General features: G+C 41.5%; 1 protein-coding gene across 2 annotated transcripts in view; it reads right to left on the bottom strand.

Moving 5' to 3' along the window:
* The window catches only part of HERPUD2 (HERPUD family member 2), a 65,501-nt gene that overhangs the window by 26,675 nt on the left and 16,422 nt on the right, over positions 1–22,404 (bottom strand). For both annotated transcript variants that reach the window (XR_012847720.1, XM_075827033.1), the window contains exons 2-4: positions 14,084–14,459; positions 13,051–13,128; positions 8,079–8,192 (exon numbers count right to left, since the gene is read on the bottom strand). Coding sequence is in view for 1 of the 2 variants with exons in the window: in XM_075827033.1 (XP_075683148.1) it covers positions 8,079–8,192; positions 13,051–13,128; positions 14,084–14,230 (339 nt within the window). In the remaining variant the exon portion in view is untranslated. The remainder of the gene's footprint in view (positions 1–8,078; positions 8,193–13,050; positions 13,129–14,083; positions 14,460–22,404) is intronic.

Genomic DNA, 22,404 nt, shown 5'->3' with positions numbered 1-22,404 from the left:
AGTACCTATACCACCTAGGTTATTGCAACATATATGTTCAGAGTTTTAAAGATTTCCACATTTTTGTTTCAGGGAGGTTAAAAAGTGAACAATTTGTTTAAATTGAAGAAATTCAAAAGATGGCATGGCATAGGTCAAGAAGATATTGCAATTTAATGCCTGTGCAAATCGAGAAAATCTGCAACGCGCAAGAGAACCTTGTTTGTCCACCACAGGAACTCCCTTACCCTCAAGCCAGGAGGAAAGTCCGGATTGTCAAAAAGAGAAGCAAGGAAGGTTTAAAGAGAACAAAGATAGTACGGTTTTGATAGGTGATCCCAAAGTGCCAGAGAGTAAAAAACAAAAACAAAGGGCATAGAATGGTAGGTCGAGAAAAAGGGTTAGACCACAGAAGCAATTTTAAGGGCTTTTCCCAGAATCATAAATTATCACCTATCCACAGGATAGGTGATAATTTTCTGATCGCTGGGACCCCGACAAATCATGGGAACAAGGTTCCCGAACTGCAGCGGGGAGGACATTGAATCGAGTAGCGGTCGAGCATGCGCGCTCAGACTCAATTCAAAGTTTATGGGAATGATGGAAACAGTCGAGTACATCGCACAGCCGCAGCTCCATTGAAGCTCCTCCATACTGCCGGGGTAGGGGGCAGTGAGGAGGATATGGGGTTTTAGGACTCTCTTCTCACAATCGGTGGGGCCCCAGTGACCAGAAAATTATCACCTATCCTGTACATGATACAGGTGATAAATTAGGATTCTGGAAAACCCCTTTAATGTTAAAACCCAGAACAGCTCTCTGACTTTCTTGGAGACCTAACTTGGAAGCAAATGATTCGCACAGAGAGAACTTAGTTTCCCTGAAGGTCTGAGGGCAAATAGAATAGACTGGGGGATTCTCTTTTACCATACTCTGCCAAACAAATTTAAGAAGGTATTAGAATAGGGATCGTGTGAAAAAGGTACAGAATATGTATTAAAATGTAATCTTTATGGCTTGTATCCTGCCTTGCCCAGATATTTGATGAGTTCCATAATTGAAGATCTTCCACAAACTTTTTCGCATTAGCGGCAGGATAATTGACCCTACAGGCTTAATCTATACGAGGGTGGAAATAGATCCCCAAATACGGAAGAGCCGAAAACGTACACTTGAAATCGAAGTTATGTTTAAGTAATTTTACCACCGGGTGGGATATTAACATTGACGGTTTCAAATGTTTTGCCATTTTCTTGAGGCCAGATAGACGGCCAAAACCAGAAATATTTTAACGATATTAGGAAGAGAGGTATTAATGGACGTGATGAACAATAAATCAACCACAAAGAACGAGCAATTGTGTTTACCTGTACCACTAACTATTCATCGAAAGTCAGGGTCTTTACAAAGTATCTCAGCCAAGGACTCCATCACCAGCATAAAACAGGCAGGGTGAGGTGTTAGTGGTATATTTTGAAGCCTTCCACCGCAGGACTTGATATTTTCTATACTCTACAAGAATTTGTAATCAGATCACTGGAATAGGACTAGAGTTTTGTTTAAATTGTAACCTTTACTCGTAACATATTTAAAAAAAAAAGTGTGCAAAACAAAATGACACACCAGGACAAGACTGTTTACAAAAAAATCTTCCTTATCATAAAGGAGATGTAATGCTCCATGCAATAAATGTCAATTTTATATTGCATTTCTTTGCGGATTGTAAAAGATGCTCCAAATTATTTCAATGCATGTGAGTGGTCTATTTCCCAGAAGGATAAATGTTAATCTCTGTGGGGTAATGACCCCTCCTACCCGTTCCGTAGAATGTTTAAAGTCCTGTTCCGTTCCTATGGCTGGGGACTGGGAAACCTCACTTGTTTCTTTCTTGTAATTAGGCAATCAATCCTTGCCTTCTCCCTAAAACAGGCAGGGGACAGAGGACACTCAATATTGTACCACGAGGAACCTGAAAGGGGTCAGAAACAAATCCTCGAATACAAACCTTGGACTGAAGATCTGTATAAAGGATTTGAAGGGTTGTGAGAAATGTGGAACCGAATCCCAAGCATCTCAAAAGAAGGCGCAAATATGTCCACGAGACTAATCAAATGCCTGATGTAAATATATGCTCAATAAAAATACCCAGCGTAGAAGGGGGCCCTCATCCCATAGAGATAGCTTTAAAAATACACCACAAAAATTATGTTGCCTGACAGCCTGCCAGGTATAAACCTCACCTTGTCACGGTGAACGTATTTCAGCAAGAAGGTGTTCAGTTGGCTGGCCAAAATATTGGTATAGGTCTTTAGGCCATTATTGATTAATGAACGAGTTTGTAATTCTCCGACAGAGTGATAATTGTGAGGCTTAGGAATCACGTTAACGTAAGCCAAGTTTAAAAAGGGGCCCAAGTGACCCACCTAGTGAAGAGCATTTAAGAAAAGATACTAAGAAAGGGGCTAGAAAAGTAGCATACTTTATAAAATAGGCACCAGGTAATCCATCAAGTCCCAGGCTTAAAGGGGTTTTCCCATGAAGTGTTTTTTTTTTCTTTTTTATAAAAACGTCTGTGTGATTGGTGTTTCAAAATACTTTATTAAAAATTATTTTTTTCAGATACAGCGGCTTTGTGTTCTGTATACAGAGCAGCTGTATCTTGCACTGAATCCTGTATCTGTCAAGTCCGCAGGACTGGCAAGTTCAGTGAAAGCGGGTCTTGCGTGTCACACAAAATCGAGCTGCTATCAATCCTATCTAAATTTATAACTTACATGTGATTGATTACAGGTGGATCCAGCATGTCAGACATGCAGGATCCGCTTTCACTGAACTCGTCAGTCTTGCAGGCCAGACGGATACAGGATTCAGCGCAAGATATAGCTGCTCTGTATACAGGATTCAAAGCAGCTGTATCTAAGAAAAAAAAAATATTTAATAAAAAGCATTTAAAAAAAATATATATATATATATATATATATATATATATATATATATATTTTAAAAGGGTTAATAGCCTTTAAGAAGATTTAGTGGTCTTAATAGCCTTATGTACCACTTCTAATGGAATATCTGCTTCCATCTCGATGTTCAAAAGATAAGCCAGAGATAGAGTGTCAGCAAGAGATATAGAGAAAGAAGCAGAAGGAACATAAAAGGTGGGAATAAAGGTAAAAAATTCCTTTAGAATACGCTTAGTATCCTGCGTAAGGTCACCTTCCAATGTACGTAAGCTGGGAATCACCAATGGGCCTGTTCTGGGGGAAGCTTATAAGCTAGGAGGGTATTGGGTATGTTTCTCAAAATATAGAATCTACATTTAGTCCAACGGGATTTAGTCTATTATAGGCTGTGGGACTTTTCTCCTGTGAGATCCAATTTAAAATGGTTAAACCTCAAATGATGGCCTTGTGAGCGTCCCAGGAAACAATTAGCCAGGTATAGGACCGGGGGTTTCTCACGGAAATAAATTGCTCACTCATCAAGCCTATTCACTTTAGAATACAGTTTAAAATTATCACCCCCAGAGCTCTTCACAGTGCTGCACCTTTTTACATCTCCTCCCTCATCTCTGCCCACTCTACCCATGCTCTAAATCAGGGGTGGGGAACATCAGCCCTGCGGGCCGTATAAGGCCCACAAAATAATTCGCTCTGGCTCTCCGTCACGCAATGACCTCACTCAGACTGCCGCGTCATTCAGTACTTGACTCTGTCCGCCCTCCTCCTGCTTCTAAATGTGAGTGACGTCACGAACATTTAGGAGCAGGAGGAGGGCGAACGGAGCCAAGTAGTGTCATTCACTACTGGTGAATGAGGCGACGGCGGTCTGAGTGAGGTTGATTCATGCCGGCCCAGTCCAGTCACGTGACCTGGAGGTCAGATGACTGGACTTGTCCACTCCCGGGCCGGCACGGCACACACCGACCCACTCAGACCACCGCCTTATTTACTAGTAGTGAATGACACAACTTGGCTCCGTCTGCCCTCCTCCTGGTTCTAAATTGTTGACATTTAGCGGAGGCCTCATGTAGAGTAAGGACCTAAATGTATTTGCCAGAAGCCGCGGCCTACTCAGACACGCCTCACCAAAGAGAAACACCAGTTCTCTAGAATGCGATACCCCAGGTTAAGTCTCAACATCAAATTTTAAGCATATCCTGAAAACAATTTTTTTTTTTAGGCAAGCCTACCACATTCCACAACCCAACTCCTGTCCTAATCACACCATTATTCCTCAGTACCTGACCTCCTGGATGGTGACCCGCTCATGCAGGTTTAAGTGCACTACCATATTTAGTGTGAATGATGGCTGGACCATTTTATAAAACAAGGACTTTTCACATTTTGTGTCACCCATATTTCCTCATAGATTGTAAGCTGTTGGGAGCAGGGTCCTCACTCCTCATTTTAATTGTTAATTAGTTTGTTACTATGTATTGTAACTGCCGTCGCCATATACTCACTGCTTCATGGCGTTTTATGACTCCTAACCAGCGCCGATTCTCTGCCGCTCTTCCGTCTGGTCACAGGCTTCATTGTCGCTGCCCTCTTCCTGCATCCAGAGAACTTCTAGTGCGCACGCCGACCCTTCCTCCATTAAAGTGCCAGTGCGTGCCAAATCTCCAACCAGCTTTCCAGGGTATAAAAAAAAGGTACCTCCCCCTATCAATCCTTTCCTAAGCAATTTGTTTCCTTCTAGATTGCTAGAGATCCCCTACATTATCGTTTGTTTGGATTTTCTGTGTTTGACCTCTGCCTGTACTTTGACTCTTCTTGCAAGCTGCCTGCCATGACCTCTTGCTTGTTGCCCGTGATGACCCTCTGCAGTCTGCCTTGAACTATGCTGTACCAGACCCTGTACATAGTCAGCTGTTTCAATATCTCTCCTGTCCCAGTTGGCCGTTGCAAAGGGAGACTACTCTTAGGGTAGTGACTTGGAGATTCCAAGCAGCGAAGTCCTGTATAGGGTTTAAAGGGTGAATACTTGGGGATCCCGTAGACTCCGCTCCTCGAATTAGCCCCAAGCCAAATCCCTTTGCAACATAGCGGGCCCACACCATCCTGTGTAGGTGCCGAGACAGACTCATTATCCACGGGCCCCGTGACATGTAATGTCTGATTAGGTTAGTGCATGTAAAGTCTGAAATGTTAAGAGGGTTGTCAAATTTTTATTTATTTGTAGAATAGTAAAATCATACATTTTCCTAATATACATGTATTAGAAATTCTGCTCACATAACCTTTCTAATATAACAGTACAGTAGGCCCCTTTCTTTTCACAGTAGAACAGTATAACCTGTGTAATGTATCCACAGGCTAACTGAGTATGACTAAACATGGTCCGTCACGTGATCCCCCCCTAGCAAACAGGTAGCAACAGGGTTACATTACATACAGTGGAGGAAATAAGTATTTGATCCCTTGTGAATTTTGTAAGTTTGCCCACTGTCAAAGTCATGAACAGTCTAGAATTTTTAGGCTAGGTTAATTTTACCAGTGAGAGATAGATTATATAAAAAAAAAAAAAAGAAAATCACATTGTCAAAATTAGATATATTTATTTGCATTGTGCACAGAGAAATAAGTATTTGATCCCCTACCAACCATTAAGAGTTCAGCCTCCTCCAGACCAGTTACACGCTCAAAATCAACTTGGTGCCTGCATTAAAGACAGCTCTTACATGGTCACCTGTATAAAAGACTCCTGTCCACAGACTCAATTAATCAGTCTGACTCTAACCTCTACAACATGGGCAAGACCAAAGAGCTTTCTAAGGATGTCAGGGACAAGATCATAGACCTGCACAAGGCTGGAATGGGCTACAAAACCATAAGTAAGATGCTGGATGAGAAGGAGACAACTGTTGGTGCAATAGTAAGAAAATGGAAGACATACAAAATGATTGTGAATCGACATCGATCTGGGGCGCCATGCAAAATCTCACCTCGTGGGGTATCCTTGATCCTGAGGAAGGTGAGAGCTCAGCCGAAAACTACACGGGGGGAACTTGTTAATGATCTCAAGGCAGCTGGGACCAGTCACCAAGAAAACCATTGGTAACACATTACGCTGTAATGGATTAAAATCCTGCAGTGCCCGCAAGGTCCCCCTGCTCAAGAAGGCACATGTACAGGCCCGTCTGAAGTTTGCAAATGAACATCTGGATGATTCTGAGAGTGATTGGGAGAAGGTGCTGTGGTCAAATGAGACTAAAATTTAGCTCTTTGGCATTAACTCAACTCGCCATTTTTGGAGGAAGAGAAATGCTGCCTATGACCCAAACAACACCGTCCCCACTGTCAAGCATGGAGGTGGAAACATTATGTTTTGGGGGTGTTTCTCTGCTAAGGGCACAGGACTACTTCACCGCATCAATGGGAGAATGGATGGAGCCATGTACCGTCAAATCCTGAGTGACAACCTCCTTCCCTCCACCAGGACATTAAAAATGGCTCGTGGCTGGGTCTTCCAGCACGACAATTACCCGAAACATACAGCCAAGACAACAAAGTAGTGGCTCAAAAAGAAGCACATTAAGGTCATGGAGTGGCCTAGCCAGTCTCCAGACCTTAATCCCATTGAAAACTTATGGAGGGAGCTGAAGATTCGAGTTGCCAAGCGACAGCCTCGAAATCTTAATGATTTACAGATGATCTGCAAAGAGGAGTGGGCCAAAATTCCATCTAACATGTGTGCAAACCTCATCATCAACTACTAAAAATGTCTGACTGCTGTGCGTGCCAACAAGGGTTTTGCCACCAAGTATTAAGTCTTTTTTGCCAAAGGGATCAAATACTTATTTCTCTGTGCACAATGCAAATAAATATATATAATTTTGACAATGATTTTTTTTTTAATTTTTTTTTAATATAATCTATCTCTCACTGGTAAAATTAACCTAGCCTAAAAATTCTAGACTGTTCATGTCTTTGACAGTGGGCAAACATACAAAATCAGCAAGGGATCAAATACTTATTTCCTTCACTGTATATGTGTTGGGGCCACAGAAAAGACATATCTATGGGCTAAGTGAATAGGACTAATGGTGGTTAAATGATGAACACCTATTCACGTTGCGTGTGTTTACGCTCTCTAGATGATTTATAAAATGGTTGCCTATCCCTAGGGGATGTTGTCATGTTGTTCATGCGCACGCACGCACACAATAATGTAAGAGTAGCTCTTCAATAACTTCTGCTCCTCAATAACCGACTATTCACCTGGACAGTGTTACGTGAATGCCAGGGGTCCCATGATGTATAAGTGGTGGGTCATGTGACTAACAGTCCACTCAATTATCCTATGGATGCATTACTATGGACTAATCTGTGGGTTATACCATTTATTTATTTTTTAGACTGAATTATACGGATATAAGAAGGGTATGTGAGTAGAATTAATAACACACGTATATTAGAAAACTTTTTTATTTTCTAAACAAACTGATGCAAAAAATAAAAAGTGGACAACCTCTAAGTGCTGCGGAATATGTTTGTGCTATATTAATAAAGATTATTTATCAAGTAGTCAAGCAAAATATCAGGCAATATGCACAGCAGCTATAAAGTAAAGTGTCACAACTTTAAGGAATATATATATACATACACACTCTTTAAAGAAGCACTCCCATTTTTATTGCTTTGTCCATTTTTAATTGGCATCTTGTACCTGAATATGCTATTTATTTGCTCACCGAGCATCTAATTTTCAAAACACAGACTCCATTCAGTTCCCCCATGCGGTCACGTGATCTGTAATCTGGCTGGCCGATCACACAGCGTCTTATGTGTGGACCGGAAGCCAGTTTCTCTATGCAAGTCTATGAGTCTCATAGAAGGCACACATAAGACGCTGTGTGAATCGGCCAGCCAGATTAGAGATCACGTGACCGCATAGGGGAGCCGAACAGAGCCTGTGTTTATTTATAGCATACACATGATGCCCATTACAAACTGGCAAAGCAATACAAATTTTCATGGGAGTGCTTCTTTAATAGGCCATCATCATAATGGCTCCTTTACAGTGCAGGACCAGGAGGAATCCATGCACACTACAAACAATCATAACATGTTTTGTAAACCTATCCATCAACTTACCGATCTACTGCTGGTGTTTTCAGTTGCAGTGCGCGCTCTGTTGGTGCTTGGTTTTGGGGAATTTGGTGGGGTCCTGGAGGTACATACTAAATGAACCATGTGATATTCATCTTGCTGGGAAAAAAACAAAAACTACAATCTAAATCTGCATAATAATACTAGCAAAACATCTAAGACCAGACTAGTCTAGGTGTATTGAGCAGGTTGGTAGCTCATTACCGCAATGGAGTCTTAAAGAGAACCTTTCACTAGCCCAAACATGTGCAGCTGAGTGCATCATGTTATAAGCACTGCTGCACAGACAAGAGCTGGGGAGTGGGGAGCGGGCACAGCTGCAACACCGCTGCTACGGAACAGAAGAGAAGAATTCACAATCTTCTCCTCCTCCTCTCCTGTTCTGTGGCGGTGGAGCTCGTCATACAGTGAGGACAAGACTGTGTGATCTCGCGAGAGAGATCACAGAGCACAAGTTGCTCTGACACTGTCCGTAGCTGATTGGAGTGTCAGAGCACTAAGTATCACGCCCCCCTGTCCTTTTCATGAAAAGAAACATCCCACTGACAGTACAGAGGGTAATTTAAATATCGGGCGCCAAATATAACGGCACCAATATCTCAAAAACGGAGGCGGCTAGACTGGTGGTTTAACATGCCCCAGGGTCTGTGCAGCAGTGCCTATATCAACAACATATGTCTCTCAGGAACAATCAGTGATAGGGCTAGGTGACCAGCAGTGTGAATCTTGACCTCCCAATATTGAAATAGAAACTCCACTATACATTAGAAACACATCGAAAAAAGGAGTCCTATACTATCTTAATTTCAAATGCCAAAGGCATAGAACAGGTATAAACTTTATTAAACAATACAAAATATAAAGTGTTAAAATCGAGGCCTCAAAACGGACAACTGTATATAAGTTGCACATAGGACAAAAGAGCACATAGGTGTCAAAAAAGTAGGCTCAAAACGACGGCTATAAAGCCCATATCTGAAGTAGCCATACAGATGATATTATATATCAGACAAGAAAATATATGCAGAGTTACATCAAACAGTAAAATCCAGCATGGACAAAGTATATATCGTGTTAATGTCTGTGGAGGAAGAGGTAAATCGTAACTTCGCTATATAATTTTCTTACACTCACATCTAAAGGGCGCCAGTGTATGTACACGGCGTCTCTGAGTATCAAAAGGGGCTAGTCAGTCAAGTACTGTAATATAAATTTTGTAAATGGTAAAGGAATGTGAGTAGAAAGAGTAACTAACCCATATCGCTCAAAAAGTCCAGTAGCTCCAAGGTGAGGAGAAACGCACGTTGGGGTTTCTCCTCACCTTGGAGCTACTGGACTTTCCTTGGTATGGTCCGGACATATAAAAGGATTAATGGAAATTAAGTGAAAAGTGCTAGGTGAATTTTCGGTACATATTTTACCCTATAAACTAACAATATTAGACTATATTAGGGATGGATTGCCCTTGAGCTGGCACATAGCTCAGTAAATAATGTATGTGTGTTTAAAATTTGTTGATATCCTTTGTGAAATCCACTTGATGTTCTAAAAACATTCAATTTGTATAATAGTAGATGTTCTCTTTAGAGCTTGTTCAGACAAGCATGTCTGTTTTGTATGAGCAAACCATGATCAGATTTCGAAGGTCTGTTACGTCCGTCTGCATTACGTGTGTCATTTGTTTTTAGTCTGCTGCTCTACTATCTTGTTACGCTTTTTTTTGCTTCTCCCAGCAAAAGATCTGTCAAAACGGATCATACAGGGATTGTGTCCGTGTAATGTTGTTTTTTTTTTTTTGAGTCCCAATTAACTTGAGTGGGCGAGTATAGGACGCAAAACGGGTGAAAGTATGAATAATGCTATTTATTTTTTTTGCCACGCGGGACATCAGTGACACACGCAGGTTACAACACAAATTTCGTTGCAGATTTGCTTTGAAAAAGTCAGTAGCATGTGGCCTAATATGGAAATAAAGCGTAATTCTTGTACAATGATATACTAATAACTTTCTAACATGCGAAGGGGCAGATTTACTAATACTGGTGATTCATACGCCAGTCTTAGAATGAAGCCTGCAGGAGTAAGATGCAACATTAAGAGCGGCACGCCTTTTAATTAAACGGTCTCATCTTGTGCTGTCTAAGTGAAATCTACATCTAAAAGCTGGCGTAGATTTCTGCTATAATTTAGCCATATTTCTAGTGTAAATTCTAGTGAATTTGTTGGGTGGTGAAAGCCACGCTTCCTCAGTGAAGCCTCACCCACTTTTTTAAAAGTGACAAGAGCAGCGTAAAATGGCAAGTCACAAATTATTGTGCCAATATTATCATGCACCATAATTGCAAAATTTTAGCACAAATATCCATTCAGAAATTCCCCCATGGTGTTTCAATTGCATGTAACAGCCAGACTCCAAAGCTCTCTCCCCCATGTTCAAAGGTTTATGAGAACAGAACTTCCCTTAATTCTGCAGCCAGTGCTGCAGATAGTGTCTGGGGATCTTCTTAAACCAGACTGTCAAATCTGGAATGGACAACAGAAATGTCAGTCCAATCCACAAAGGGTGCGTTCACATATATCAGTTATATCCTCATCAGTTGTTTTTTTTTGTCTCTCAAGTGATTACAACTGATGCAAAAATGTATTAGTTGCCATCAGGCTTTTTCACGATTTTTACTACAAAACCATGAGTTTTCTTCAATTGTCGTTAGTGGTCGTCCGTTTTTACCATCAGTTTTTACCACAATGGTCCACCAAAAAGGTGGTCTAGGCTCTGAAAATGTGCCAATTTTATAAGAGTGGTGGATAGTTTGTGATAGATTGGATACATGATTGATTAGATACTTGTTGTGTTCCATGTCAGAGCTCTCCTTCTCTGCTCCGGCCTTGGCGCTACACTGAAGTCTCACACACACGCTGTAATGTCACGTGTGTCATATTCAGCGCAGAGCCAAGAGAGAAAGCGCCCAGAAGGCAGCTGCTATCCACTGACCTCAGATCAAATCTACGAAGCAGCCATGGGAGCCTGAAAAGACGCCAAACACTAGCCATAACTTGCGGGAGTAGATCATTTTTGGCACCTTTACAGCTACCCAATACCACTCTGCATCTCCTACCTACCCCACACCACGCAGGGAAGTTCTGTTCTCATAAACATTTGAACATGGGGGAGAGAGCTTTGGAGTCTGGCTGTTACATGCAATTGAAACACCATGGGGGAATTTCTGAATGGATATTTGTGCTAAAATGTTGCAATTATGGTGCATGATAATATTGGCACAATAATTTGTGACTTGCCATTTTATGCTGCTCTTGTCACTTTTAAAAAAGTGGGTGAGGCTTCACTGAGGAAGCGTGGCTTTCACCACCCAACAAATTCACTAGAATTTACACTAGAAATATGGCTAAATTATAGCAGAAATCTACGCCAGCTTGTAGATGTAGATTTCACTTAGACAGCACAAGATGAGACCGTTTAATTAAAAGGCGTGCCGCTCTTAATAAATGTTGCATCTTACTCCTGCAGGCTTCATTCTAAGACTGGCGTATGAATCACCAGTATTAGTAAATCTGCCCCTTAGCATGTTAGAAAGTTATTAGCATATCATTGTACAAGAATTACGCTTTATTTCCATATTAGGCCACATGCTACTGACTTTTTCAAAGCAAATCTGCAACGAAATTTGTGTTGTAACCTGCGTGTGTCACTGATGTCCCGCGTGGCAAAAAAAATAAATAGCATTATTCATACTTTCACCCGTTTTGCGTCCTATACTCGCCCACTCAAGTTAATTGGGACTCAAAAAAAAAAAACATTACACGGACACAATCCCTGTATGATCCGTTTTGACAGATCTTTTGCTGGGAGAAGCAAAAAAAAGCGTAACAAGATAGAGCAGCAGACTAAAAACGAATGACACACGTAATGCAGACGGACGTAACAGACCTTCACACAGATGAAAATCTGATCATGGTTTGCTCATACAAAACAGACATGCTTGTCTGAACAAGCTCTAAAGAGAACATCTACTATTATACAAATTGAATGTTTTTAGAACATCAAGTGGATTTCACAAAGGATATCAACAAGTTTTAAAAACACATACATTATTTACTGAGCTATGTGCCAGCTCAAGGGCAATCCATCCCTAATATAGTCTAATATTGTTAGTTTATAGGGTAAAATATGTACCGAAAATTCACCTAGCACTTTTCACTTAATTTCCATTAATCCTTTTATATGTCTGGACCATACCAAGGAAATCACACAGCAGGACTAAGGCCTTATTCACATAAGCGTATTTCACGTCCATGTGCTGTCCGTTTAAATAACGGACAGCACGCTGACCAATGCAATTCAATGGGGATATTCATATAACCATGTTTCCTCACAGGGCGTGTTCACGTTGTATGTTTTTCCTGGGTTCGTGAAAAAAAAAAAAAACACGGACGACATTCGTGTGCGTTCCGTTTTTCCCGCATCAGTCGCTAATGAAATGCAGAGGGAAAAAAAAAAAAGTGAAACCAGGAAGTGCTGCAGAAGAGAAACACTGAGGAGGAAAAACGGATGACACACGGAGATCACACTGACGCAACACGGACAGTCATATGCATGTAAAACAGCCCGTTTTTTGGGGATGCAAATCAGACATGCTCATGTGAATAAGGCCTAAGAAGGAAGTCTTACATTCCTCAGTGATCTAACGATGAGCCCCATCCTGTACGGCCCCTTTTAGTCAAATTTACATAAACACTACCACTTAGTGGCCTGATTTGCTGGACTGTCTCACAAAATTTGGGAATGTTGGCAAATACATAAGTGATCTTGTTTATTGCAAGAAAAGTTTGTTTTCTTGCTCAGTGACTTGTGGAGAGAGATAGTATAATGGATGTCACGTTTTAAATGCACTGGGTCATACGCCTTGCAAGTGATACACATTATATTCTGAATACTTACTTTCCTGAGAACATCTTTCAAACAGAAGTGATCAAGTAGGAGTTTGCCAGAATATACAAGCCTTTGATCCTTGGTTAGCTATAAGGAAAATCATAAATCCCGCAAATCAGACAGCATGTAGTAACATCAAGACTGGTTCTATACAAACAAAAAACGCACTATTCACATTGGTATTAATTAAAACATATTGAAGTAAAAACGTGGTGTGAGACGATTGATAAAATTATTACATATAGAAAAGTGAAAGGGTTCATCTCCAGAACAGGTAGGGTATTATTAAAGGTTAGACAATGCAATAATAGGGCCTCACACAGGGTCTCAATTCTTTTTACATCAATTATACCGTACACCAGCCTTTCTTAATAAAATAGGATTACTGAATTTGAATAAGCGCCAACAGGTGAAGAACATGCAGAGCAGGTACATTTAATTTGGAAACGTCCTAAACTCTATCTTTTTTATGATTTCTGACCAATATCAAACGATAAACTTGGCGTGGAGAAATCTTTTTTCAGAGGGTGTTATGTGTCTTCCTTTTTTCATCTATTAGAGACATAAGATCCTTTTCCTACCAGGAGTTCTTTGAATGTGGAGAGAGACGATAAGGAGCTTGGTGGAACTACAAGGATAAGAATTACAATCCACACCCTCATTGGATTGCGGATTGTCCACTGCATTTTTCTGGGAGAGAGAGTGTCCATACTGAATGATATTGGACTGTTACCAGTGCCGTCTGAGCGGTAAATTTAACTGTAATTTTGGGAACTGCTCCCTCTAGTGCCCAGCACATGGAAATGTTATAAATTAGAATCTAATTTATAATATTTCCTGACTTGTGAAAAAAATTAAAACAATTTGTAAATCGCTCAAATAATAATTGTTTAACTAAAAAAAAAAAAAAAAAAAATTTCTAGCGACACATTCCCTTTAAAGGGAATGGGGCAAAACATCTAATCTATGCTTTCCAGCAGTTATCACTAGTCCAAGCATTCACATTTGTTAGGTGCTATGTTTGGAAACCTACATTACTCACCGGTTTGCTGGGGTAAACCTTAGAGAGATGAGTTTTAAGTTTCTCCACTGTCCATTCTAGAAAGCAGTTAATAGTTTGATCATCATATTTCTGATTGGGAGCTTTAATCACCAACGTCACAGGGTTATCCATCATGGCTTGTTCCATGGCAATTTAAAACAAACTTTCCAGTCCAGTCCTTTCAGAACACCCCGGTACTTCAAAGAGCTAGTGACATCGTAAAATCACACAGTGCCGTCACATTACTGTAGTTTCTTATAGACTTCACAAGTTATGGCAAAAGGAATGTAGAGAACGAATAAAAAGACACCTGGGCAGTGTAATACTGCCCATTAAGAGACCTTTAAAAGCGGTTAGTCCTTTAGTCCTTGGAGACCTACAAAAAAAAAAAAAATATCAAAAATTTATCTTGAATTGTAGTTTTTGGGCTGAAATTCATACAGTTAAAATAAACAAAACAAATAGCACAGCCATGCACATGCTAAATGTGGAAAACACTTAGGAACAGAATATACAGTTGGAATAAGGGGCAATTGAAAGGATTCTCATCATGTGGAGCCCCTTGTAAATTTTCTCCCTGGTGGCTTATCTTGAACAAGCACTCATTCACCCACTCATTGGCCCCTGGAAAATGGCATAAGAACCATACCACTATTACTTGGCTATTAGGTCAGGGCTATATAGGAAGCACTTGACAATGCAGTCCAAATTGTCAAGCTAGACTTTGCAAGCACATAATCACTGCCACTTGGATTTGACACATAGATGCCTGACCTTATCTCCATCGATCATCTTTGAGCCAGGCTTAGGCCAAATTCACACGACAGGGATTCCCGGCCGTCACACGGCCGCAGTAGGAACACTAGACCCCAAATCAGGCCATTCACACGGCCGTTTTTTTGACGGGCCGGTAAACCGGGCCGTCAAAAAAATGGAGCATGCCCTATTTTCGTCCATTCTCCCGGCAGCACGGCTCCCATAGAAGTCTATGGGGCCGTGTAAAGAACGACTGTCACTCAGATGTGATCCATTTGTGTCAGTCAGGGCTCCATTGCGACGGCGGAAAGCTCCGACATTCCCTCGGAACGGAGCCCTGACAGACACAAACGGAAACAATAGGAAACCATAGTAGACTACGCTATTGATTTCCATCAAAACGGACCATTGGCACTGGATCTGTCACCCGACGGAAAGGAGCCCTAGCGCAGATGTGAACAAAGCCTAACATAATGGAAGCAAATGGATGCAATTAAAAACCCCATTGATTTCAATGGGATTTTTAACGGATCCGTATTTTAATATAAAAACGTATCAGAGTAACGGATTATACAATGCAAGTGTGAGCGTAGCCTTAGGATCATTAGTCTTGGAACAAAAAAATAAAACTTAAGCTCCTTACCTCACGGTTATACACACACACATACACACACACCTTCCCCGGAGACAGCGCTCTAGGTAGCGCTCTGCGCGAGGGTTCGAGCGTCGGATAAGTCACTACCTTCCATTGGAGGTATACATCAGGATTTCTCCCGACGTATACCTCTGACGGAAGTAAAAAGCGAGATGTGAACGAGGCCTAAGCTGTTAAGTAAATGCCTTGCCCATAACTGTAAGGGTATGTGCACACGGCTTATTTATTTTTTTCCAAGGGAAAACCGCTCCCGATTTTGTTTTTTAAGCAAGCTTGCGTTTTTCACAGCCGTTTTTGGAGCCGTTTTTTTATATAGTGTCAATGAAAAACGGCTCCTAAAACGGCTCAAGAAGTGACATGCAGTTCTTTTTACGGGGCGTTTTTTTACACGGTGGTGTTTCAAAACAGCCGCGTAAATAAATGCCCCGTCAGAACAGAACCTAGTTTTTCCCATTTAAATCAATGGGCAGATGTTTGGAGGTGTTCTGCTTTTAATTTTTCAGTCGTTTTTCGGACGATAATAAGCCGTGTGAACATACCGTTAGTCTGAAGAATGTTCCAATATTCCAACATCAAATATATTCTGCAGACGCATAACTTGGAGATCCTGGGTTTCAATACAAAATCTGTAATAAGGCAGACCCCATCTAACGTGACATTTATAGTCCTAGTGTCTCCATATGGGGCAGAGAGGCCGTGGAGTCCATTTAGGCACCAGGGCCAAAATGCAACTTCAACCTCAGAACCCATTATAATCATACGTTTGATTTTGCTCTGACTACAGCACATTGAAAATCAATCTGCTTTTACCAAAAAATGTATCTGCAACATAATGAAAGTGGAAAAACCCTTTACACCTCTTGCACTTGAAAAACGGTCCGCGTGTCGGACGGATTTACTGGCCTAACCACGGTACAGGTGAACGAGACTCCTGGAATCAGTCGCTTTATGATGCTAGGAGTCCCTGCCGTCCCACGGAACTGCAGTTCCGTGCTGTATATTTTTTTTTAAACCTTTTTATTGAATTTTTTTTCAAACAATTACGTTTGTGGGGGAAACAGAAGGAAAGAAGGGGAGGGGGAAAAATGTAATACCATCAATAGTCCAGAGGATCATTGAAATTTCCATTAAACACCAATTAATCACCAAAAGTTGACCTAAGTGGTCGAGCATAATAAATAGATGAGAGGGGGGGGGGCGGGGAAAGGGGAGAAAGAGAGGAAAAAAAGAAATGAAAACAAAATAACTCATTTTTATCTCGCTGTGCTTATAAAGGAAACAATGCAGATGCAACACTCACATGCATATTAAATTGTAAGCAATTCCCCACCCCATTGCATTAAAAAAAAAAAAAAGAAAGAGAAACATAAAAATCGGGGATGGAGACGCCCGTAGGACCAGCCCATCACACACATCCACCCCCAACACAACCCATTGTAGCTATACGGGAACAGGGGAGAAATAAGGACATGAAGATGGAGCATGGCTCTCGCCCACACCAGAGAACTACCAGGATCCCGACCATAACTTACACGGGTGCATTCCCCAGGAGCACCTGTTCGTGGAACCAGACCGTTGGTTCAAAGCATTTCCATATTTGTTGTTTTTTTTGTTTTTTTTCTGGGAGTAATGCAATGAATGTTTCCCATGTTTCAAAAAATTGTTGGACCCATGTTTCCTTATGGAGAGAGGCCTCCACCCAGTCCATTTTCTAGAAAAATTTGAAAGGTGGGGGCTGATTAGCAAGTCATGTTTGCAATGTGGCTTTTGTCCCCGCCACCGCCACATAATGCAACAGTTTATGTGCCCCGGGGGGAACACCTGTGAACTTCAGTATCAATGTACCCAAACACCGCCCACAATATCGTATCAGGGACAAAATTAGTGAGTTGAGTAGTAGTGAATGTGCATATGCGAGACCAAAATGTACGAATGTGCGGACACGACCACAAACAATGGTAGAAATTGGCTGTCGGAGCCTGACATTTGAAGCAACACGATGGTGTAGATACCAATTTTATACCCCACACTTGGAGTCAAATAAGACCTTTGGGCAATCTTAAGTCGCATTTCCAGAAAGCCGGCAGAGGGAAGAAGTTTGTGTGCCTGCTCTAGAGCCGCCACTATCGTGGCAGGAGTTAGAGTCTGATCGGCACCCTGCCATTTAGTTAGAGGAGTCCGGGATTGTGAGTAATCAAGGGGGAACATGAAGAAATTGGTAATTTTTAGATATTTGGCCCTTCGGGGAGTTGGGACTGGAGAATTTTAGGCGCAAATAAGGATTCCATTCAGGGTCTGGCAGTTGCGGTAAAACCTTTTTTATATAACGGTCAACTTGAAGAAAACTAAAAATGATCGATGGGTAACTCGGGATATTTAGAGCGGAGTTCCGAAAGTGTAAGAGCCCGAGGTTCGTCCTGATGTACAAGCTTTTTTAAGGAGGTGATTCTGAACGTGTGCCACCTGTGGAAAATTGCCCGGGGATTACCATCCTGAAAATTATTATTACAGATTAGTGGCAAGTGGAGAGATAGAGGAGAAAGCTGGTGATGGCGCCGGATTTTCTGCCATGCTTAGCAAGTTGCAAAAAGTAGTGGGTTAGCACTAGTCTCCACAGATAAACCCTCATATGCGAGGTGCAGTAGTCCAGACAAAGGCAGTCCATAAAATAATCTGGAATCCAGATTGTACGAGGTATAATGAGAGGTGCTCCCAAGCCAGTTCGAGACATAACGGAACAAGGCCGCCAGGTTGTACTGCCTAATGTCTGGGAAATTAATGCCCCCATTGGCTCTTGGTTGTTGTAAAATCTGGTAGGCTATGCGGGATCCCCCCCCCACACACACAAATGTCCTGTATAAATAGTTATTAATGCGTTTTTCATCTTTAGGGGTGAGATATATTGGGAGGGTATGGAAAATATATAGAAGACGAGGGAACTCCGTCATCTTAAGTAGATTGGCCTTCCCTAGGTATGAAAGGGTGAAGTGTTTCTAATTTGAGAGAGTCTTCTCCAAGTCCTCTATATAACGTGCTATATTAAGTCTGTAGAGTTTAGCAGGGTGTCTGGAGATTTGGATTCCTAAATATTTGATCCCCTGAGTGTTCCATTTAAATGGAAAGGCGGCCCCCCAAAGGGGTCTAGAAGGCCCTCGCAACAACAGTGCCTCCGTCTTGTCCCTATTCAAATAGTATCCCGATAATCTGCCCACCTGGTCTAGTTCTTCAAGAAGGGGAATTCGTGTCCGCTAAGGGTCCGCAACTACCAACAGGATGTCATCCGCAAAAGCGGCTACTTTTAGTTCTAGATCCCATATAATAAGGCCCTGAAAAGTTGAGGTTTTGGAAAGGTGACGCAGTAAAGGATCTATGGGAAGATTAAACAGAAGGGGGGAAAGGGGGCATCCCTGCTTGGTACCTCTAAAAATATCTATAGGGGTAGAATTATGCCCATCGACCGCCACACAGGTCGTCGCCCCCACACGAAGGGACTGGATGAAGTTGGTAATAATAGAACCCACCCCCATACGGACCAACACCTCGTCCAAGAACGGCCATGCCACCATATCAAACGCTTTCTCGGCGTCGAGACTCATTAACATAGTCACCGGTTGCGCAGAGTCTTGCAATATATAAGCAGAATTTACGCAAATACAGTTGACATGTGGTGCGGAATAGAATACCGCACATCTCACTTTGAGCGTTGTTTCCGCTCAGTATTTACACAACGTGTGGTTGAGCTTTGTTTTCTCTCACCCACTTTGCAGCTACTGTATTTGCTGCGTATTTTCCCACAACGGATTCTGTGGTGTAAAATATATACACACACAAATATATATTTATTAGGGCTGCGCAATTAATCAAATTAATTCTATTAAATAAAAAATAAATGTAAAAAAAAAGTGCTTTTCAAAAGTTTTACATAGTGTTTAAATGGCTGTCTTCCTCGATATTTTTTTCATCCTTCACCTCCAGGTGCCTTTGCTGCAGTCTCATCATCGCTATAGTCACCTCGCTACCCCTGATGTAGCTCACCCACTCTCCAGGTGCCTATCCACCCACCATGTGCCATGCAGCCCTGGTAACGCCTCCCTACCTGCTAGACATCTCCTTGCCAACATAGTGCCTTGAGGCCCCTGATGGCACATCTCCACGCCCCAGGTGCCTCACTGTACCCGACAGTGCCCCTCTAGCCAACAGGATCTTCCCCACTCACAATGCGACTCACTGTCACTAGCAGCACCTTCCCACCACCAAGACTTGTCTTGATTATTTTTGTTCATATGTGTGTATATATGCGTCCAAATAAATAAAAAAAAAAAAAAATATATATATATATATATATATATATATATATATATATATATATACACACATATACACACACGGAAATATATATCATAGTTATATAGTTAGTACGGTTGAAAAAAGATGCATGTCCATCAAGTTCAACCAAGGGATGGGAAGGGGGAAGTAAAAAATGTCTGCACATAGAAGCGAATATTTTTTTGTTCTAGGAAATTATCTAAGCCTTTTTTAAAGCCATCTACTGTCCCTGCTGTGACCAGCTCCTGCGGTAGTCTATTCCATAAACTCACCGTTCTCACAGTAAAGAAGGCTTGTCGTCTCTGCAGGTTGAACATTTTTTCCCCAGACGGAGGGAGTGCCCCCTTGTTTATTGAGGGGGTTTTACATGGAACAGGATTTCACCATATTTTTTGTATGTGCCATTCATATATTTATATAAGTTAATCATGTCCCCCCCCTTAGTCGTCTTTTTTCAAGGCTAAATAGGTTTAGTTCTTTTAATCTTTCCTCATAACTTAGATTCCCCATGCCCCTTCTTTGTATTTATTCCAACTCCAGGGCATCCTTTCTATGAACTGGAGCCCAGAACTGGACTGCATATTCTAGATGAGGCCTCACTAATGCTTTGTAAAGTGGTAATATTACATCCCTGTCCCGCGAGTCCATGCCCCTTTTAATACACGACAATAGCTTACTGGCCTTTGAAGCAGCGGATCGACATTGCATGCGGTTATTTCGTTTATGATTAACAAGTACACCCAGATCCTTCTCAACAAGTGACTCCCCTAGTGTAGCTCCCCCTAGGACATATGATGCATGCAGGTTGTTCGTACCCAGGTGTATAACTTTACATTTATCTACATTAAACTTAATCTGCCGAGTGGACGCTCAAACACTCTGTTTAGATCCGCTTGCAATTCACGAACATCTTCCATAGTCTGAACTATATTACATAGCTTGGTGTCTTCTGCAAAAATAGAAATAGTGCTATTAATCCCATCCTCTAGATCATTAATAAATAAGTTGAATAATAGTGGTCCCAGCACTGAACCCTGGGGTACACCACTTATAACCGGTGACCATTCAGAGTAGGAATCAGTGACCACAACTCTGGATATGGTCCTTGAGCCAATTCTCAATCCAATTACAAACTATACTTTCTAAACCTATAGTCCTTAATTTACCCATTAGACGTCTATGGGGGGACAGTGTCAAATGCCTTTGCAATTTCCCAAAACCCTAAATCCACAGCGGCCCCTCTGTCTAGGCTTACAGCTTCTGTCCTTCGTAAAACCGTGCTGGCTGTCACTTCTAATACTATTTATTGTCAAATAATTCTGTATATAGTCCCTCAATAGCCCGTCAAATATTTTCCCCACAATTGATGTTAAGCTTACTGGTCTATAATTACCCGGCAAAGACCTAGAGCCCTTTTTGAAAATAGGCACCACATTTGCCCTGCGGCAGTCCCTTGGCACTATACCAGTCACGAGAGAATCTCTAAATATATGGGTGTGTGTGTAAATATAAATGTGTGTGTGCGTGTAATAATATATATATATATATATATATATATATATATATATATATATGTATATGAAAATCCCACAGCACTCTGTGATAGTGGGAAAAAAAAATGGTGATTTATTAAGCCAGCACAAGCTGCAACGTTTCCGTCCTGCTATAGGACCTTTATCAAACACGGAGTGCTGTGGGATTTTCTTCAATATTGATCTATATCCCCTGGATTGGGATCACCTGCTTGCACCTGAGACCATTTTGGAATTGCATTGCGAGTGCTGATATATATATATATATCACACACACACACTCACACACACACACACACACACACACTACCGTTCAAAAGTTTGGGGTCACCCAGACAATTTTGTGTTTTCCATGAAAACTCACACTTATATTTATCAAATGAGTTGCAAAATGACTAGAAAATAGTCAAGACATTGACAAGGTTAGAAATAATGATTTTTATTTGAAATAATAATTTTCTCCTTCAAACTTTGCTTTCGTCAAAGAATGCTCCATTTGCAGCAATTACAGCATTGCAGACCTTTGGCATTCTAGCTGTTAATTTGCTGAAGTAATCGGGAGAAATTTCACCCCATGCTTCCAAAAGCCCCTCCCACAAGTTGGACTGGCTTGATGGGCACTTCTTGCGTACCATACGGTCAAGCTGCTCCCAAAACAGCTCTATGGGGTTGAGATCTGGTAACTGTGCTGGCCACTCCATTCCAGATAGAATACTAGCTGCCTGCTTCTTCCCTAAATAGTTCTTGCATAATTTGGAGGTGTGCTTTGGGTCATTGTCCTGTTGTAGAATGAAATTGGCTCCAATCAAGCGCTGTCCACAGGGTATGGCATGGCGTTGCAAAATGGAGTGATAGCCTTCCTTATTCAAAATCCCTTTTACCTTGTACAAATCTCTTACTTTACCAGCACCAAATCACATTACCTCCACCATGCTTGACAGATGGCGTCAGGCACTCTTCCAGCGTCTTTTCAGTTGTTCTGCGTCTCACAAATGTTCTTCTGTGTGATTCAAACACCTCAAACTTCGATTCGTCTGTCCATAACACTTTTT

This window comes from Rhinoderma darwinii, chromosome 5, assembly GCF_050947455.1.
Source record: "Rhinoderma darwinii isolate aRhiDar2 chromosome 5, aRhiDar2.hap1, whole genome shotgun sequence".
NCBI classification, from domain to species: Eukaryota; Metazoa; Chordata; class Amphibia; order Anura; family Rhinodermatidae; genus Rhinoderma; species Rhinoderma darwinii.
The sequence above is the reverse complement of the archived record's forward strand: the minus strand, read 5'-3'. Positions and strand labels throughout refer to the sequence as shown.